This window comes from Neoarius graeffei, chromosome 2 (assembly GCF_027579695.1).
Source record: "Neoarius graeffei isolate fNeoGra1 chromosome 2, fNeoGra1.pri, whole genome shotgun sequence".
Classification (NCBI taxonomy): domain Eukaryota; kingdom Metazoa; phylum Chordata; class Actinopteri; order Siluriformes; family Ariidae; genus Neoarius; species Neoarius graeffei.
This window is the reverse complement of record NC_083570.1, coordinates 25884184-25906053: the sequence shown is the minus strand read 5'-3', so window position 1 is coordinate 25906053 and position 21870 is coordinate 25884184. Positions and strand designations below refer to the sequence as shown.

At 41.7% G+C, this 21870-nt stretch overlaps 1 protein-coding gene across 5 annotated transcripts in view; it reads right to left on the bottom strand.

The window, feature by feature from the left end:
* myo6a (myosin VIa) overlaps positions 1 to 21870 on the bottom strand; it is a 249236-nt gene that overhangs the window by 137611 nt on the left and 89755 nt on the right. For all 5 annotated transcript variants that reach the window (XM_060914031.1, XM_060914027.1, XM_060914026.1 and 2 more), the window contains 3 exons: positions 21691 to 21771; positions 7736 to 7916; positions 477 to 621 (listed from right to left, as the gene is read on the bottom strand). In XM_060914031.1, coding sequence (XP_060770014.1) covers positions 477 to 621; positions 7736 to 7916; positions 21691 to 21771 — 407 coding nt within the window. The remainder of the gene's footprint in view (positions 1 to 476; positions 622 to 7735; positions 7917 to 21690; positions 21772 to 21870) is intronic.

Genomic DNA, 21870 nt, shown 5'->3' with positions numbered 1-21870 from the left:
TCCAAATGTGGGTAAATAATTATTGTTGGTTATTAAGAAAATGTAACAAAAGGTGTTTTCCCCCCTTTTAATTTAACAAAATGAAGTTGATAAAGAACAGAAATGTTGCTTTTTTGCGAATAAAATTTTGTTCATTTTTTCCCCCCACGATTCAAAAATATCATGGGAAAATCAAATCATGAACCCAATATCGTGAAATCAAATCAAATTGTGAATTAGGTGAATAGTTACATGTCTATTAACACAACTATTCCAGATCTCTTTGTCATTATATACAGTCACAATACATAATGCAATGCTGTTCATGGCATTTCCATGATTAGCATGTGCAGCCTTTTAAACAGAAAGATTTCCCACATAAACACTGAACACGGGTCAATTCACAGAAATGCTCCCTAAAGAAAGAACAAAGCAGTGTCCATTTGTGTGTTTGTATGTATGTGCGAATGTGAGAGAGTGAGCAGAGTTGGTCTCACTTGATAGAAGTGCCTTTAGCGCCTCCTGCTGTTGTGAGCATAACTCTGGTGGTGAGACTAACTCGTAGGTCTTCTTCATCCAACCCGAGCAGCTCAGCGCAGTGCTCCAGAGGCTGGCTTGACTGCTTCTTTAAGTTACAGCCTCCTGGGAAACACATACATGCAGTACTGAGCAATACTGACACAAACTAGAACATATTATTACAAACAAGGAGCTGAAGTGCAGTCTGGATAAACGCATAAAAATTCACATGAAATAAGCTTAAAGCAGAATGTCCTCCTCTCCAAAGCATGTTGCCAGCTGTCTCTGGTGCCCACACAGCCCAAACTTACACTGCATGTCTCCTACAAAGACATCTCCGGTGGCAGAACACAGGGAATGAATAAATAAATAAATAAATAAATAAATAAATACCTCTGTGATCCAATAAGTCGTACAAGATCACCTGATGACTGGTGTACCTCAAGGATCTATGGCAAGTCCTCTCCCTTTTTAATGTAAACCTCCTTCTTAGGACTTGGACTTAGGATCTCTGATTCTGTCCAGTGGATAGCTTCCCAACCCTGATCCTAGACTACTCCCTCTCCTGCATATTCTAGGGGTTTTCTTTATTCCCAACATAACAGCTGATTAGTTCCTGAGGTGTAGGACAGGGGGATACTCAGTCTTATCACTTGACTCAACTCGGAATTCCTACCTGAGAACTAGGTATGGTCTCCTCAACTGGTTTTGCAAGTGACAATCAAAATAGCTGCTTGCAGAATCATGAGTAAACAAAACAGCACTTTACCTTTAAATGAGTTTGTCTTTTTTTTCTTCTCTATTCACTTTTGTAGTTTGAAAAAAAAAAGGGTCAAAAATGATGTAATTCCAAGCTCCAACTTCCCACTTCTGAGGTTTGAAGTTCTGAAGTTTTGGTTCAGGAAAAACTTCAACATGCAAGAAATGCATAAAGTAGAAAAGTTTACTTTTTCTTCCTTACTTTTCTTCTTTCTTCGTTGTAGGCCTGGTTATGCTTTTCACTTGCTGAAACCGTATCTCTTTCCACTTAAAACATGATTATTTTTAAAAATGTTATAGCTTCCTAAATAGGGTTAACCAATACTATCTCGTCAAACAGTGATTTTATTTCACAGCTCAAAATATTCTCCATTTGCTTTGACTGAAAGTGAGGTCACACCATTCAAGCAAGAAAATCAAGAGATGAGTGTGTGTGTGTGGGGGGGGGGGAGTACAACAGTTTCCCAGCTGCACAACCATCATTCATTCTAGATGTCGATAAGCTCAATAGCCATTTTTATTGAAGTGTCTATCAGCAATTTTTCTTCTTTCATGCAACATCCAGTGGAAGGGGAAAAAACAAAACAAAACAAACCTTGGTCTCTACTGACGGTCACAAATGTTTCCATTTGATGTGTTGCTGAGGGCACACACCAAGATGTGCTACATTCGATATTTCTTAAAAAGTATAATGCTTGGCTACAGAGTGTTGCTCCTTTCCCGAGAAGTCATATACAGTGTCTTGCAAAAGTATTCATCCTCCTTGGTGTTTGTCCTGTTTTGTTGCATTACAAGCTGGAATTAAAATGGATACGTATACGTTATTGTTACCATATTACATGAGAATGGGCAAACCCATTGGAGCTTTGAGTTGCCTTTTGGGATAGCTAATGAATTTGTGAAATGGTCCACCTTGAGAATGCCAAGGGTTTTTTTTGTTTTTGTTTTTTTTTGTTTCTTTTGTTATTTTAATTCTATGGACTTGTTTTACCAAGGTTTGCAAATTCACAATGTTGTATACAGTAAATGAATTTGTCAATTGTTTATTTGCATTCAATTTGATTGACCATTCATTATGTATAATTCCACAACTGGAAGATATAAGAAGCAATTTACAAAATCACTGCTTTGTGTTTCACCACTGACTAATAAGAGAACCAACTTCCCTATCTTGACAACTCTATAGTCTCATATTTTACGAATTTGTCAGAGGTTTATGACAAATCTCTTAAGTTCAATAGAAAAGCATTACATCAGGAGATCGTGACTTCACATCCCTACAATTCCACAGCTGTACCTTGATCAGAAGCCCAGGAAGCAATAATTTGGTGGAAAGAATGGCAATGATGGCTAATCATGGAAATGTAGGCACAAGAAGGCAGATAGTGCTGTACGCCAAGCAGGCCTGGAATTGTCATTTTAGGGGCAAGACCACTTGGCCTTTTGTGCTGTCAATTTTTTGAGGGCACGAAGGCCAAAAGCCAGGGCACCAGGGCCATAAAATAAAACAATGATTTTAAGTTCACGTCTATAATGAATTTAATTTAAGGACTAATGACTCTTCTGAGGAAGATTGGAGTCTCAGTCGAAACTATCAAGCAGGTAAAGAAACATCTCCTACACTATTATGCCTGAAGATAAAATATTGAACACATCTAAACTTATCAATCCATCACTCACGTCAAAAATTTTAAAACTTAAACCTATATCCTCCCATAATTTTTGTTCAACTGACACCGAATGTGCAAGAGCATCTTCAGACTGTACTACTCCACAGATTTTTGATTAATCAAAATTGAGCCTGGAGTTCATCAAAATGTTTGACTGTAAATGGAACATATACTAGCATGCAGGCTACTGATTAACCCATAAGAGCCCAGACCGATTTCTCAATCAAGGAAAATTATTGAGGAAATAAAATTAACTAAATACGGTAGACGACAAAGAAAACATTTCTGACCTTTCATTTTTTAAAATAGCACTTTCATGTCTCAAGATCTGAAATATTAAATTGCAAATTTGCAGAACACTGCAACACTATTCACTGTTAACCTGAAAGTTCATTCTATGCAAACAGTTTGAGTAAATACCACTTTTAAAGATTAGTTTAACGGTTGTTCATACTTAAACGGTATGAGTATATGAAGAGTATATGAGACAGTCATTGGGTGTACTCATTTTTGTAATTTAAACAAACTTAAACTATCATTTTTTACCTCAGGCCACAGTGCTGCCCCATTGTGATTGGCTCAAAACTCGACAAGTCTGTGCTTATCCGCTGACGGCTACAGAGGAAGTTGCGCCATTTTCTAATTTACACAGAGCAATTTAAGGTCTTTGCACTTTTGACAGCAAGCTAATTAGCATTTGTTACCGGCTACAGTTGGTACTCGGCACGTTAAAAGTGGGTCAACGTTGTAACGACATAACGTTACTGTACAAGCAATGCTTATTTAACAGTAACAAACTTAAGCCCTATATGTTGAAATTCCTATCTTATTCATTTGTTAATTTATCACACAGTCTTACCTCAGTCTACTTCTTCCCTCCTTCTGTGAAAATTCAATGTCTCAGACGCAGACACAAGTGGGTGGGGGATGAGTTTAAGTCTCCTGGTTGGCTGCTGATAGATTGGTGTCATTATAGCATGTCGGAGCGGTTCATCCCAGGCTCGAGTCCGATCCACCACTGATGAGTTGCTCAATAAGAATCCAGAATGTCATCAAGAGACATATTTTTTCCTCAATAGACGCAGGTGATGCTAAAGCCTATTGGCAGTCACGAGGCAGACTACAAAACCGCAAAACCACAGGGCATCAAGGCCACTGTGGCCTTACGGCAGATATTTTTTTCCAAGGGCACAAGGCCAAATTGAGAGGGCCCTCGTGAAATTCCTGCCCTGACGCCAAGTGTTACACTGCCCTATGAAAAGATATGGTTGACCAAACTGGAGGAGAAAATTAGAGGAATGGGAGCATAAATAAATAAATTCTACATCTAGTAATACTTATGCGATCCAGCAGTGATGTACATAGTTAGTTACACTTCAGGATGCCACCTCCTCCTCCTCCTCTCAAATGACTGGTTATTAAATGTGAGTCACTGAATGAATGAATGAATGAATGAATGAATTCACCAAGACCTCTGAACCAGCTACCAAGATCAATGTTAATACAGTTGTGGTCAAAAATATACATACAGCACACCTAATATTTGGGTAAAATGTCTCTTTGCAACATTCACCTTGACCAAACATTTTTGTTTACCATGAACAAGCTTCTGGCAGAATTCTGGTTGGATATTTCACAACTCATGGTAAAATTCAATTAAATTTGTTTTTTTCCTTGCCAAGGACTCGATTTATAAGCACAGTCTATATATTTTCAATAGGTTTGAAGTCAGGACTTGTTTTAAGCTTAATGTTAGCCTGCTTTATCCTCCACAACCAGCTCTGATGCGTGTTTGGGTTCATTATCCTGTTGTAACTCCCAAGTCGTGTTCAAGTTTCTGATGGTTTATGCTGAAGAATTCTGAGGTAGTCCTCCTCCTTCATTATTCCATCCACTTTGTGCAATGAACCAGTTCCACTGACAGCAAAACAGCCCCAGAGCATGAACAACTGTAAATGGTCACATTTCCCCAGAGTACAGTAAGCAAAACGGCAAGAAAAAAAAAAAAGAAAATGCAACCCACAATGAACAGCAGCAGACCTCCGATCACTTTTCTCACCAGAGCTGGAAATTCAAGGACATCACATCTATCTCCACTCCAAATGGTACTGTATTCTCATGCCTGAAACGTCAGAGGATTTTTTGTCCTCAGAATTTAAGCTTGACTATGTTACACCAAATGTTTACATGACTTTAGTACAATTGCATTATTAAATAAATGGACTACCTTAAAACAGGGCAGCGAGGCAAATGTACGAGGTTTCAAAATGAAAGTTAGCTGCTACAGTACATCAGCAGTAGACTATGCTATGAAGAGTCAGCACGATGACAGCTTTCATTTGTTTGAGATTCAGCTGGATGAGCTTCAAGTTGTTTGCGTTATTAAAGCAATTGATCATCGTGAGGTGTGAGAAACAGAATTGACACACAAGCTGAGAGGACATTAGTTTGTAGCAAAGTCAGACAGACACTTCTGCTTGTGGCTTCCTCTGCTCCAGCACCACAAGCATGTCTATCAGTAGCTCTTAAAAGTACCTTATCATCCTTCGCTCAAACACAGCAGGAAACCATAGCCAACTATATCTTGTATGTCACTTGGGTGAGGATAGTTTTAAAAAAAAAAGTAAATCAAAAATAATAAAAGTGGATTTATGTAGGAATCTATAAGCTAATGAGATAATCATTCTTCTTATTATTACTCCTCCTCCTACTAAACATACAATACCAATCAAAAGTTTGGACACACCTACTCATTCATAGGATTTTCTGTATTTTGACTTTTCTACAATATTGAAGACATCAAAACTATTAACATATGGAACATGTACGGAATTGTGTTAACAAAAATGTATTAAAAATGAATTTTTTTAGATTCTTCAAAGTAATAAAAATAAATGTTGAATTAAAAGGTGTGCCCAAACTTTTGACTGGTACTGTATGTTTTATCCATTTATAGTTAGATTTAATGTTGTGCAATGCTAATGGAAAAAGCTAGTTTCTGTATTCATTCACATTTAATAAATAAATAAATAAAAGGCTTGCCATGTTAAAAGTTGCCATGCTGAGTGGGTGGCACAGAGTCAGGTAGAGCTGACTAGTAATGTTAGGAGTTTCACCTGTGTCTGATTACTGGCAATTTATTTATGTCCAGGGCCCGAAATTAACTTTTTTTCTTTGTGTCCCCCAGTGGTCCCGAATTCTGTGTTGTATTGTCCCGAATGGAAGCAATAGTGTCCCCATTTTTTTCCTCTCTGAAATAACCAGTGGTTAATATTATCATATGAAGTTACTATTATATTTGTAACTATGCGATTTTGAACCTTTTATATCATTTTTACAATAAGTCACAAGCGACACGTCCTATACATCATCTACTTCAAAATTAGTTATTGCATTTTCAGTTTATTAAACTTTGGCGATCTCACTGTATGAATAGATACCCGTTTATTTAAAGGGACCAACTAGCTCATTCAGAAAATGTTTCAACTCCCTACATCTGCAGTACACTTTAGTTGAAAATAAGACCCCTTTTATGTTCATTTCATCTACTTATACCTTGAATATCTGTTGGCACTTATAAGGCCAACTTATAATTTTCACCATTACCGTTATCCATTTTTATGAACTTTCCGTTATCCATTTTTATGAACTTTCCGTTATCCATTTTTATGAACTTTCCGTTATCCATTTTATGAACTTTCGCTGCCGAAACGTGGGTGCAAATGTTAGCAACATCAACATAGTGCCAAGTCCTAGCCTAGTTGTGCTGCTGACTGACTAAACTTTCTGAAAAAGAAAGACACCAAGAAAACTCACTTATTCTGTTGAACGGTATCTTCCGTCAATATCATCCACATCATTCCTGTTGTATTTTATAACGTGTCTAACAGTGTTCATTAAGTTCATTCAGTTGCTAGCGTTGCCTGCAGACCAGGCGATGACACTTTGGATCCTGAAGGTCCCGGAGACGTTATGTCTGGGCTTTCAGCTTCTTCCCCGCGGTCGGTCCGCTTCAACCACTTCAGCATTTTTGTTCTGGCAAGAGTCGGCGCAGCGTGTGCGGTAGCAATTCCATTCCAAGTCCATATAATGCGGACACCGGCCGAAGATTCTAGAACAGAATGCGCTGCTCCGTAGCCTACTGATGCAGGTGCATCGAAAGTGTAGCTATTATGTAATTTTTGCTGTTAACGTTTTAAAATTAAAATTGACAAATTAGGTGAATGTCTACGTATGTGTTACGGCTTTGTAAATAATATTAATGTAGAACTTTTTTTCTAGATCTATTTTTTTCCATTGTCCCGGGATTGTCCCAGATATGATAATTTTGTGTCCCGATGACATTTTTTATGGTCCCCGGGACGTCGAGACACCGTTAGTTTCGAGCGCTGTTTATGTCTCTCTCAAATTCTTGCAGAGAGAAGTCAGTAACGAGGGAGAGAGAAAGAGAGAGAGAGGAAGGCTCAGGGCTGTGCGTTTGTGCATGTGTGTGCCTAGAGGGCGACATACATTTTCAAAAAAGTGAACTTCAAATAAAATTTAAGAAGGCAGAATGAATGAATATTGCAAAGCACCTGGAGTTTTCAAGCCTGCTTCCAACTTCACTTCCAAAGGGCCTCAAGAGTGCTACAGATGCGTTTGTTATACTCCATCACCCCTAACTCCAGGTTAGCATACTAGACAATACTGCAGCCATTGTATACTTGTACGCATATACAACAAGTTTAAGATCAGAGCAATGTACAAAGCTGGCAGAATGTTGTAGAACTCTAAAGGGTGATGTCATTTATCACATCTCCATTTCTTACCTGAAGTGCTGCCTGCTTCCTCGAAGTCGATGTTCCCGAGGTGGAGGACTCCAGCCACCACCCTGAACAGATCCAGCATCTCCGCATCGTCCAATCCAATCTTCTTCATAGCCACTACCATGCGGTTAAAATCACCATGATCATCCAGCAGTGGGTCCTTCAAAGGGCCTGCCTTCAGGTGCTGAGGAGCCACAGAAGTCAAAGGTCAAGTTAGAGTTTTTCTACAGGAGGGCTGTCTAGAGATTCCAAAATGGCTAAATAAATAAATAAAAATAACCAAATACCAGAGACTTCAAAGTGTCTGGGGAATAAAGAAGCTTTCATGACTTACAGTCTTCTCGAAATAGACAAGCATCTTGTTGGAAGGAAAAACACTGTTCAGCTTGTTGCTTAAACTTTCACAAAAATCTTGTCTGGTGTTTAGAAGTACGGGATTGCTTTCAGTTCAAAGAATGAAGCTGTTCTTAGGATATTTGGCAGAGATGGGAACAATAATTAACAAGCTACAAACAGTACATTGACCAAATTTCATGAATGCTGCCCTTTTGACTGGGCATCAGGGTGAGAGGGGATTCCAACATTACCCATCTTTTTATAAAATGGAGTACAATGCAAAGCAGCCATTTAAAAAAATAAAGTAAAATAAACAGGAAGAATTACCGTGAATTGTTTAGCCTTAAATAAAGTTGGAGATTGTTACACCTCCACCAGTGATTGCTTTGCAACTTGAATAGGCATCTTTGCTACAAACATTACCCAAAAAACACTGGTTTGCATTAGCAGAGACAAAAACGCAAGGATAGTGCCCTTATTCCGATCATAACTATAACTGTACCCTAATATCAAGTTATAGTATGCTAGATTGCAAGACATACCATGTGTTCTAATTAGAATGCACCATTCATGCTCATGAGATCAGGATTGTCCTAAATGTAGAATGTTGCTCCCCACTGCTAGCATCCCATATTTCTGTTCACCATATTGGAATCGCAGAAAGGTTACAACCAAACAATTTGGTAGTGGAGACCAGAATTTCTTGTTTAATCGAACAATCATTTGTGTTTGTAAATTGAAGTCCATGCATAAATATTCCAAAGTTAAAATTTACTAGCCAACACAATTCTACGAAAAACTTCCACAGCTAATATACTATGTGGCTAATCAATAGCTAGTGTTATAAGATTTATTCATTTAGCTGATAATGTTTTCCAAAGTGATTTATAATTGAGACAGGACACAGAAGTTGAGGAATTAAGAGCTATGCTCAAGCTTCTAATATTGGCAGCATTTGAATTCACAACCCCTCCTTGAATCGCCACCTTAACGTGGTGGAGGAGTTTGAGTGCCTCAGGGATTCTAGGAGGTATGTTGTCAGGAGCATTTGCCCCTGGTAGGGTCTCCCAAAGCAAACAGGTCCGAGATGAGAAGTCAGACAAAGAGCAGTTCAGAACAACCCTTATGAGAGGAAACGCAGGTATCCGAGTGCCCTCACCCAGACCAGGGATACCAGGGCCCCACCCTGGAGCCAGACCTGGGGGAGGGGCTTGTCGGCAAGCGCCTCGTGGCTGGGCCTTTGTCTGTGGGGCCTAGCCAGGCCCAGCCCGAATGAGGAACATGGAACCACTCACCTGTGGACCCACCACCCGCAGGAGGTGCCGTAAGGGTCCAGTGCACTGTGGATCAGGTGGCAGCCAAAGGCGGAGGCCCTGGCATACTGATCCCCGGCTGACAAAACTGACTTTTGGGACATGGAATGTCACCCCTCTGGTGGAAAAGAAGCCTGAGCTTGTGCATGAGGTTGAGCAGTACCGACTAGATATAGTTGGGCTCACCTCAACACATAGCTTAGGCCCTGGAACCAAATGTCCTGGAGAGGGGTTGGACTCTCTTCTATGCTGGAGTTGCCAAGGGTGAGCCGCACCAGGCAGGGGTGGGGCCATTGGTAGCCCCCCAGTTTGGCACGCTAACATCGGAGTTCTCCCCAGTGAATGAGGGGGGTCATTTCCCTGTGCCTTTGGGTCAGGGAACGGTCTCTGTCATTTGCGCTTATGTGCCAAATGGTAGTTCAGAGTACCTGGCCTTGTTGGAGTCCTTGAGTGGGGTGCTAGTGTACCACAAGGGGACTCCATTGTTTTACTGGGGGACTTTAATGCTCACATGGGCAATGACCGTGAGACCTGGAGGGGTGCGACTGGGAGGAACGGCCTGCCCGATCTGAACCCAAGCGGTGTTCTGTTGTTGGACTTCTGTGCCATGCACAGTTTGGCTATAACGAATACAAAGTTTGAGCATAAGGGTGTCCATAAGTGCACGTGGCATGAGGACACCCTATGCTGTAGATTGATGACTGACTTTGTGGTCATTTCATCTGATCAACGACCGCATGTCTTGGACACGCAGGTGAAGAGAGGAGCAGAGCTATCAACTGATCACTACCTGGTGGCGAGCTGGATCAGATGGCGGGGGAGGAGGCCGGACAGACATGGTAGGCCCAAACATGTAGTGAGGGTATGCTGGGAACATTTGGCGGAGGCTCCTGTCCATCGGATCTTCAACTGCCACCTCCGGCAGAGCTTCAACTGCATTCTGGGGGAGGATGGGGGCAGTCAGTCTGAGTGGACCATGTTTCCGCACCTCCATTGCTGAGGCGGCCGTGCAGAGCTGCGGCTGCAAGGATGTTGGTGCCTGTCGTGGCGGTAATCCCCAAATCAAGTGGTGGACACCTGTGGTGAGGGGAGCCATCAAGCTGAAGGAGTCCTATTAGGCTTGGTTAGCCTGTGGGCCTCCAGAGGCAGCTGACAGATACCAACGGGCCAAGCGGAACATGGCTCTGGCAGTCACTAAAACAAACTCCTCCCACACCGGAGTTTTTGGTGAGGCCATGGAAAGTGACTTTTGGCCGGTCTCAAAGAGATCCTGGCAAACCGTCCGGCGGCTCAGGAAGGGGAAGCAGTGCTCTGTCCCTACTGTTTACAGTGAGGATAGAGTGCTGTTGACCTCAACTGGGGACATCGTCTGGCGGTGGAAGGAATATTTCGAGGATCTCCTCAATCCCACCTTCATGTCATCTGAGGGTACTTGGAAGAACTCACCCATCACAGGGGCTGAGGGTGCAGAGGTGGTTAAAAAGCTCCTCGGTGGCCAGGCTTCAGGGATGGATGAGATTCGTCCCGAGTTCCTGAAGGCACTGGATGTCGTTGGGCTGTCTTGGCTGACACGCCTCTTCAACATTGCATGGAGGTCGAGGACAGTGTCTCTGGATTGGCAGACTGGGGTGGTGGTCCCCCTTTTTAAAAAGGGGGACTGGAGAGTGTGTTCCAACTATTGGGGGAATCACACTTCTCAGTCTCCCTGGGAAAGCCTATGCTGGGGTGCTGGAGAGAAGAGTCCAGTTGATAGTCAAACCTCAGATTCAGGAGGAACAATGCGATTTTCATCCTGGTAATGGAACACTGGACCAGCTCTTTACCCTTGCAAGGGTACTGGAGGGTGCATGGGAGTTTGCCCAACCGGTCTACATGTGTTTTGCGGACCTGGAGAAGGCTTACAACCATGTCCCTCGTGGTGCCTGGGGGGGGGGGGTTGCTTTGGGAGTATGGGGTTCAGGGCCCACTACTGCAGGCCATTCGGACCCTGTATGACCGGAGCAGGAGTTTGGTTTTCATTGCTGGCAGTAAGTCAGACTCATTCCCGGTGCATATGGGACTCCACCATGGCTGCCCTTTGTCACCGGTTCTGTTCATAACTTACCCTTATAACTTGTGGACAGAATTTCCAAGCGCAGCCAAGGGGCAGAGGGTGCCTGGTTTGGTGGCAGCAGGATCACGTCTCTGCTTTTTGTGGATGTGGTCCTGTTGGCTTCATCAATCTGTGACTTACAGCATGCGCTGGGACAGTTTGCAGCCAAGTGCGAAGCTGCTGGGATGAGGATCAGCACCTCCAAGTCCATGGCCATGGCGCTCAACCAGAAACAGGTGGATTGCCTACTTTGGGTCAGAGGGAGTTGCTACCTAAATTGGAGGAGTTTAAGTATCTCTGGGTTTTGTTCAGAAGTGAGGGTAAAGGGAAGCAAGAGTTGGACAGACGGATCAGGGCAGCGTCAGCAGTGATGCGGACGCTAAACCGGTCTGTTGTGGTCAAGAGAGAGCTGAGCCAAAAGGCAAAGCTCTCAATTTACTGGTCCATCTACATTCCCACTCTCACCTATGGTCACGAGCTGTGGGTAGTGACCGAAAGAACGAGATCATGGATACAAGCGGTAGAAATGAGTTTTCTCTGCAGAGTGGCTGGGCTCTCCCTTAGAGACAGGGTGAGAAGCTTTATCATTCAGGAGAGACTCTGAGTAGAATCTCTGCTCCTCCACATCGAAAGGAGTCAGTTGAGGTGGTTCGGGCACCTTGTTAGGATGCCCCCTGGACACCTCCCAAGGGAGGTTCTGGGCATGCCCCACTGGGAAGAGACCCTAGGGCTGACCCAGGACACACTGGACAGATTACATCTCTCAGCTGTCCTGCGAACGCCTCGGTGTTCCCCCAGAAGAGCTGGTGGAGGTGGCCAGGGAGAGGGAAGTATGGGCTGCTTTGCTTAGGCTGCTACCCCTGCAACCTGGATACAGATAAGCGGTAGAAAATGGATGGCTGGATGGATAGACTCACAACTTTCCAATCAGTAGCCCAATGCCTTAAAGTGTATGTAATGCCTTAGTGTAATTCTTTAAAATGAATATATATCATTAGTAACGACCAAAATGAATTAATAAACCAGGGGGGAAAATATCAAATTGTGTGTTATTTTATCATCAAGCACAAAACTATTGATAAAAAACGGCTTCCGGATCCCGGAAAAAGGCAGCCTTGCCTCAGGGCTAATCTTGCCTGACATCACACGTGGAACCCCGGTTATCTAGGTAATTTCCGTTCATCTGACTCCATGCTTGTTTACTCGCTGAAATCGGATATTGTTGAAAGCTTACAAAAATAACGACGGAAAAGCGCTGCATTGTGTTTGGATGTTCAAATCATACAACAGGACATTCAGTTCATGAATTTCTGAGAAATGACACTAATTTAAAAAGTGACAGTGGGTGAGGTTTGTGTAAACAAAGTGGGCAGATTTTGTATCACCTACTGCTAATAAAATCTGATTCATCAAGTGTTCATCACCACCAGAATGACCACATGGGAATTACTGGAGCAAAAAGAAACCCATTTATTTAATAAATGGCATTTGATCTGACATTTGGACAGTTCGTTAATTCCCCCAATATCGCCCACGTCATATTTTCTTTCAATAATTACACTGAATAAGTGTATGCTTTAAAGATTATATTTCTGCATTTATTGAGGTACATGTAAATATTTTCCCTATATTTTGCAGTGGCCAGCTTAGAATAAAAATCCATAAACCAATCTGTGTTTCCAAATCTCTCTGGCTGGTGATGTGCTATCGCCAGTGAGTGGGACTGTCGTGAACTGAGTGAACTAGCAGTTTCTCATCTTGGGGACTCGAAAAGATAACCATTTACTCCGGAATATCCTTGATAATCATCTGCCCCTTCATCCAATATATAAGAATAGGAATCACTATCAGAATTCTTGCCAAAACGTGATTCCATATTGAGACTGGCCTAACCACTGTTGCGCACATGAATGAAATTGATACCTCGATTGTTACATGTGTGGGGTCATGCACCCCTTTGGGATCTTCCAGTTCAGTCTCTGCAGATTCCATGAAAATTGGCTGATCTTATTGATTTTCCATTAATTTATGGCTTTTTGGATCAGCTATGGTTTGAAAACACATGGTCAATCAACAATGATTGTTGCTTTGTACAAGGAAAAAAAAAGTGTGGTTCAGGGACATTAAAATTCACTTTAACCACACCCCCAAACACATGCAAGAAGATCTAGCAAAAGAGAGTGGCTTAGAAGATTGACCAGGGTTCAGCAGCTAGACTTCACCCTTTTTTATGCATTAAAACCAGCAAATGCATCAGTCAATGACTTTGAAAGCTGTCCCAAAAACAGAAGCAAGATTACTTTCTGGGACAAATGCATCCCAGTGAGGGAGGTAACTACTGTATAAAAGGATGGGGCTACTAATGAAAAACACTAAGCATGTATAATGAGGGTTATGTTAATGCGTGTCAACATTCTCTCGTATTACCTCAGAGTTGGCAGACAAGAAGCTTCTAGGCATGAGCAGCATTTCATGTTCCACACATTACACCGAATTACTTCCACAAAGGATTTGGGTGCTCAAGGTTAAAATGCTACAGAGCTGTTCTTTATGGAAAGTTGAACTCAAAGTGATCCCACTAGAGTACTTTGCATTCACACTAATAAAATCAATAAACCCAAGACACACTAGGATCAAAAGTTAACAGGATACGGATGATTTAACATTGATTGGTGCCACTGTTTCGATGGAGTTGCCCTGAGGCAGAGACTTCTGGGTTAAAGATCTGATCTGGACCAAAAAAAAAAAAAAGGATTTAAATATTCTATTCAGGATGAAATATTATGAGAAAAGGCTCAAATAAATCGAGCTGCTACAGCACTGACGACAATAAATTCATTGACCGGGAGTCCTTCACTTTTCCATTCAGGCTGGGCCAAACAAATATCAAGTCCTCCAGATTGATGACTGACCCCACACCACCCCATAGCATTCACCCAGGAATTCCCATTTCTTAGCCTACAGAACAAAAGGCAATGATGTCCAATTATGTACGAACTTCTCAATATGGGATGGCTCATAAAGTCAAGCACATTCTTTAAGTCTTGACATATAAAGGGCAAAGGGACAAAGAAGCTGTTAAGCCGACTGAGACAGGACCCATCACTTAGTGCACAGATACATAATTGGATCCAGGTCGTAAAGAACAAGGATTGCTTACTCATCACTTTCTGGTCATGTGATGTATAGGAAAGCAACACAAAGACATGTTCAAAAGAGATAAACATCACAAACAGATGGCTTGAAATGATTACTGTGCAAGTACAAAGGAGGCAGCTTCTGTGTTAACGAACATAAACAAAGCAAGGTGCTAATCATGCATAATTAACTAAAGGGAATCATTACAGCTCTGGCATAATCCTGTGTTATTTATAGTGCTGCTTGCATCCACCGTTTCAACTCTCATCCAGGTTTGAGCAAATGCAGAAAGGATTCAGGGGTTTGGATGCTTCTTTATGGGTCCACCCTTTAAAATTCAAAAGAATTTGACTGTGTCCGATACATTGTATGGCCAAAGGTTTGAGGACACTTGACCATCACACGCATGTACATTTTTGAATATCTCATTTCCAGATTTATGCTGTGCTCACACAGCCTTATAAGCAGTAATTTGCAAGTGGGGGGAGGGGGGACCTACAACCTACCACCATGGATGCCTTCATGAAAGGGCGTTTTTTGTTTGCTTCATTTGTCATTGTTAGCTGTCCATTCCTAGTGATGATGACTGTTTCATTAGGATGTGCAGAAGCATAGATGGCCCATGAGGCCTGCACCAGAGTCGCCAGTAGCGGCGGCATGAATGGCCCAGCCGAGCCACCACGGAACGTCTGGCCTTGTGAGCGCTTGCGTACTATTCTCTCCTAACGAAACAGCTTGCACAGTAAGGCAAGCCAAACAATGTCATGCCCCCATCGCATTGTCTCTCTGGACCTACAGACCTGATGGCAAGTGGTGCACAAAAGTGCCTTAGACCTGACAGGTATGGAAGTTGCCCCACAGTGACAACTGACTTGCTGAGTGATATCATCCATTGGCCATTTGAGTGGCTCTTCCACATGCCATCTGGTGGTGTGCCATTGACCCTGTTGGGTTCATCTGCCACACTGCACCAAAAAGCGCCCTGCTGCCAGCACCTTATTGGTGATGTACTATTTAACCCATAGCTGGAACCCAGGCAGGTGTTACCACTCCGGGTCAGAGTGGACCTGGGAGCAATGGTGATTAAGGGGTGACTCCATGTTCCCCAATACTCAAGTCCTCCCGGACCTGAGACTCACCACTGGTTGCAGTTTAAAGTCATACCCAGGACTCATACCCAGGTTTGCTCTGTTAGAACACATACCGCTCATATAAAGCAATGTAAATCACACACTTTACAGTTACTGTTCTAATACAATGAACTTCAAATATCCATGCAACAATCTAGACTGATACTGTCGATCAGCAACAAGCAGCCTCGAAACAAGCTAGCCAGCTTTAATGTTGGTGTATGGTATTACTATGGTCAACATTAAATGATCTAAAGCCTGCTGTAAGCTAACTGAAATGTAAAGAAGGTTCAGGTGTTCACTTATGGTCTTGCACTCCAGCCTTGGCAAACCATGTCTTCATGGACCCCAGGGACATCATGCTTCTAAAGGTTTGTTCAAGTGAAGTAAAATGGTAAATGCTACAGCATACAAAGACATTCTAGACAATTGTGTGCTTCCAACTTTGTGGTAACAGAAGAACCACATATTGGTGTCCATAAACTTTTGGCCATATCGTCTTCAGTACGTCAAACCATGCCATCATTTTGGCCAATACTAGACACAGTATTATAACATCCAATATCAAAACAATAGTATGCCCAAGAGCTCATGTCTTTGCCAGATTTATTTAAATTTAATGATTTTTTTTTTTTTTATTTCTACCTGCTACAATGATATTTAGTCACTTGCTTCATTTCTTCTGAGAGGGAACAATGAAGCAGTGCTTTAATCCTTTAGGCTGTCCAAATCTCTCACCCCCTCACCTGTACACTCTGTTCAAACAGATCAGTTAACAAGGCTTTAACTTTAAGCAACTAATACCGCCTTAAGCATCATCATTCTTGTCATCTCCTAGATCTCTAACTAACTGAGCCTATTGTCTTCCGGAACTTTAAGTCCAGTGTTTGCACTGATACATTCCCAATTCCTACAGTGGCGCTCACATGAACAAGCTGAATGCTCAACATTGTATACATTCAGTTTCTGGAAAGGGAGAAAAATAAGAAAACGAGAATGAGAAAAGACACTCTTGCAGTTTTGTTTTTAAGAGCCAACAATAAAACCTGACTGCCTTCCCTTATATTTACAGAAGAAAAAATTTATTTCTCTTATCAAACGCCATTGTAAATGCACTGGTAACGTGATGTAGCATGATGTAGGTGCAGTGAACAACCAATAACGTCTCACTGGACTGATAATACAGCACCAAACAAGGGCACTCAGAGTGCATACCTCCACCAAGCTGCATATCAACATCAAAGTCAAAATCACTTGAACCTAGGGTAAGCTGTACACCAAATTTCATCAAAATTCATTCCACTTTTCGAGTTACATTGGGAATGGATGCAAAAATCCTGGATCCACATACATATCTAGATTTGCATCAGAATCTAATCAACTGGTCCTTGGCCCATGGTCCACCTTTCCTCCAAATTTCATCAAAATCCATTTACTACTTTTTGAGTTATGCTGGGAACAGACAAACAAACAGAGATGAAAACATCACCTCCTCCATCAATGCTGGTGGAGGCAATAACAAATTATCACCAGAATCACTAAGTGCATCACGGATATCTCTCATCTCATTATCTGTAGCCACTTTATCCTGTTCTACAGGGTCGCAGGCAAGCTGGAGCCTATCCCAGCTGACTACGGGCGAAAGGCGGGGTACACCCTGGACAAGTCGCCAGGTCATCACAGGGCTGACACAGACAACCATTCACACTCACATCTATGATCAATTTAGAGTAGGGATCGACCGTTATGTTTTTTTCAGGGCCGATACCGATAATTATGGAATTGGGATGCCGATAACCGATATGTGCAACCGATAAATGTAAACATTATAATTCACATGAAATTAAACATAGCACACACTGACAGACCTTCATATCCATGAAATGTACGTTTAATTGTAAAAATTGAACATGAAATTTTGTGCAGGGAGATGCCAGCAGCATTTGTACAATAAAGTCAAACATTAGTTAGAATAAAATGAGAAATAAAATAATAAAAATATTCACCAATAAAAAAATAAAAATCACTCCCTACTATATTACAGCTCACCATTTTCAGTGGAAAATAAATGAAAATACACTCTAGATTCTTTTACACTAAGAACTAAGTAAGACTTACCAACTTCAAGTAGTTTTTAAATAACAAATCAAGTGTAGGGAGCTGCCTGCAGCATTTTTTAAAAAGTAAAATCAAACAAAGTAGGCTATCACTCCCTATTATGTAACAACTTAACAAGTAACCATCTACATTCTAATGCTTTTAATGCCCAAGCCTAATATTCCCAATTTAGGAGGATTATATTGTAGTGAAGGAAGCACAGTTGCTCTGTACGGAGCCATAGAGGGGACATGGTGAATAAAAAAAAATAACAAAAGCAAAGCATGCGCACGGGTTATAACTCGTGCGCGCGCATTAATATCTCGTGCACACGCCTTATAAGTCGTTCCCAGGCTTTGTTATTTTTTTATTCATCATGTCCCCTCTACGGCTCCGTAGGAATCACTTGCGCAAGAATTATAAATACTAATGGAGTACATTACAGCACAATGTGAAGTAGCATAAGAACATTTAAGTCAAGAGTTTAATTGATGTATTTTGTTCATTAGCGTTTATCCAAGCAAGTATGCATCCACGACACAATTCATTACTGAGCCCACAACAAGCATCCTGACAAACTCCCTACAGTATTACATAGCCTACTAGCACCATATCACACCTGGCTTGTTTAAATGTTCAAATAGCGCTTTATAAAGTTACCTAACATATACAAGTGCAATGCGCTTTTTGAGCACGAGTCACGTCATGAAGTTTACTCATCAGCATAACAAAAGAGCCAGTAGGCTTGCACTAGCCTACAGAACACAAACACTACGTTTTATTTCGTCTTCCCTTGACCACCTCTCTGTATGGCTGTCATTCTACTGTTCGAGTAGAACTACTGACACATTCACAACGTTTCCAGACGGGGATTAAAAATGACTGCAGCCTACGTTATGCTGGGGACTGCTTACTATGGACAACATTACATGTAGTTTCAGCGAGACTAGTTGGTTGTAGGCTAATTCAAGTGCTTCCTTCCGTAAGTTAAGTTTGCCTGGCTACACAGATGCAAATGGACAATTTTAACGAGTAGTAGATGAAGAATGTAAACATACAGTGGTGCTTAAAAGTTTGTGAACCCTTTAGAATTTTCTATATATTTCTGCATAAATATGACCAAAAACATCATCAGATTTTCACACAAGTCCTAAAAGTAGATAAAGAGAACCCAGTTAAACAAATGAGACAAAAATATTATACTTGGTCATTTATTTATTGAGGAAAATGATCCAATATTACATATCTGTGAGTGGCAAAAGTATGTGAACCCCTAGGATTAGCAGTTAATTTGAAGGTGAAATTAGAGTCAGGTGTTTTCAATCAATGGGATGACAATCAGGTGTGAGTGGGCACCCTGTTTTATTTAAAGAACAGGGACCTATCAAAGTCTGATCGTCACAACACATGTTTGTGGAAGTGTATCATGACACGAACAAAGGAGATTTCTGAGGACCTCAGAAAAAGCATTGTTGATGCTCATCAGGCTGGATAAGGTTACAAAACCATCTCTAAAGAGTTTGGACTCCACCAATCCACAGTCAGACAGATTGTGTACAAATGGAGGAAATTCAAGCCCATTGTTACCCTCCCCAGGAGTGGTCGACCAACAAAGATCACTCCAAGAGCAAGGCGTGTAATAGTCAGCGAGGTCACAAAGGATCCCAGGGTAACTTCTAAGTAACTGAAGACCCCTCTCACATTGGCTAATGTTAAATGTTCATGAGTCCACCATCAGGATAACACTGAACAACAATGGTGTGCATGGCAGGGTTGCAAGGAGAAAGCCACTGCTTTCCAAAAAGAACATTGCTGCTCATCTGCAGTTTGCTAAAGATCACAACAAGCCAGAAAGACTATTGGAAAAATGTTTTGTGGACGGATGAGACCAAAATAGAACTTTTTGGTTTAAATGAGAAGCGTTATGTTTGGAGAAAGGAAAACACTGCATTCCAGCATAAGAACCTTATCTCATCTGTGAAACATGGTGGTGGTAGTATCAAGGTTTGGGCCTGTTTTGCTGCATCTGGGCCAGGACTGTTTGCCATCATTGATGGAACAATGAATTCTGAATTTTACCAGCAAATTCTGAAGGAAAATGTCAGGATATCTGTCCATGAACTGAATTTCAAGAGAAGGTGGGTCATGCAGCAAGACAACGACCCTAAGCACACAAGTCGTTCTACCAAAGAATGGTTAAAGAAGAATAAAGTTCATGTTTTGGAATGACCAAGTTAAAGTCCTGACCTTAATCCAATCGAAATGTTGTGGAAGGACCTGAAGCGAGCAGTTCATGTGAGGAAACCCACCAACATCCCAGAGTTGAAGCTGTTCTGTACAGAGGAATGGGCTAAAATTCCTCCAAGCCGGTGTGCAGGACTGATCAACAGTTACCGGAAATGTTTAGTTGCAGTTATTGCTGCACAAGGGGGTTACACCAGATACTGAAAGCAAAGGTTCACATACTTTTGCCACTCACAAGTATGTAATATTGGATCATTTTCCTGGATAAATAAATGACCATGTATAATATTTTTGTCTCATTTGTTTAACTGGGTTCTCTTTATTTTTAGGACTTGTGTGAAAACCTGATGATGTTTTAGGTCATATTTATGCAGAAATATAGAAAATTCTAAAGGGTTCACAAACTTTCAAGCACCACTGTATAATGATGATGTGCTTTTGCAACTTGTGTTTGTGACTTATTGCGGCAAAAGCAGCGTGTCCTTACCTTGAAGTGGGATCTGCTTCTGCCCAAGTGCCCATACGGCCGCCTTGAAACAGTTCACAGCGTTTAGCTACGCGTGTTGATTGGCTATATCTCTTGTGCCAAACAAATCAGATGTTGTGGTGGGCGGGACCGTGTTCTTGAACTCAGAGAGGCGAGTGCAGGAAAGGACGTGCAGTGACAGTCGCGTTAGGAACGAAATGGCTGCAAAAAGGCATGTTATCGGCATATCAGTGGAAATTATGGCCGATACCGATAACCCTAAAAATGCAGAATATCGGCCCCATATATCGGCCAGGCCAATTATCGGTCGACCCCTAATTTAGAGTCACCAGTTAACCTAACCTGCATGTCTTTGGACTGTGGGGGAAACCGGAGCACTTGGAGGAAACCCACGTGGACACGGGGAGAACATGCAAACTCCGCACAGAAAGGCCCTCACCGGCCACAGGGCTCGAACCCGGACCTTCTTGCTGTGAGGCAACAGCGCTAACCACTACACTACCGTGACGCCCCCATCATGGATATATAAATATAAATGTTTAATATGTTTCAGGGGTGGAGATTTCCTTAAAACAAAATTAAGAGACCCAAGAGCTCCCTTGAGATTATGGAATAAAAAAATGAACATAATCCTTTGGATGACCTACTGTATTTCATAACCAGAATGAACCTTCTAATGCATATACAAATGTATTTTTAAAAAAAATGTTGACTCAAACATGATTTCTTGGACAGTGGTTCCTTCTTGGACTCCGAATAAATTAAATCATTTCTCTTCCTGAAGGCTAAGAACATAAACAGCGCCTTTACAAGGGCCTCTCCTGTAAACAATCATCATCAATTTTGTTGTCCCTGCAGGGCTGCTGTACAGCGGGCAAGTTACTGGAGATTTGTTCCAAATTATTTTTTATAAGCATAAACTGTGCTCATTGCCAAAAGACATCAAATCAGTTCTGTCTGTTCCATCATCAATACCTCGCACGGGTTCTTGGCAAACATCCCACTCAATTAGCCTGAGGCAGTTCAAGGAGTCTGAGCTGGGAAACTTGTCTTTTTCAAGACATCTTAACAGGCAAAAAGGACGACACTTCTGTAATGAGTCAGGCAAATAAATACTTTACCTCTGGGCTCTTGCGGTTCTGCAAGATCTTCTGGTCCGTGTCTTTTGTAGCAAAGTAGCGTGTACATCCTCGGTTTAGGTACTGCATTTAAAAAATAAAGAATGAAACAGAAAATAAATATTAATTCTAAATGAAGATGGAATATGTCTTACAATTTATATGTAAATTTAAAAAAACCCC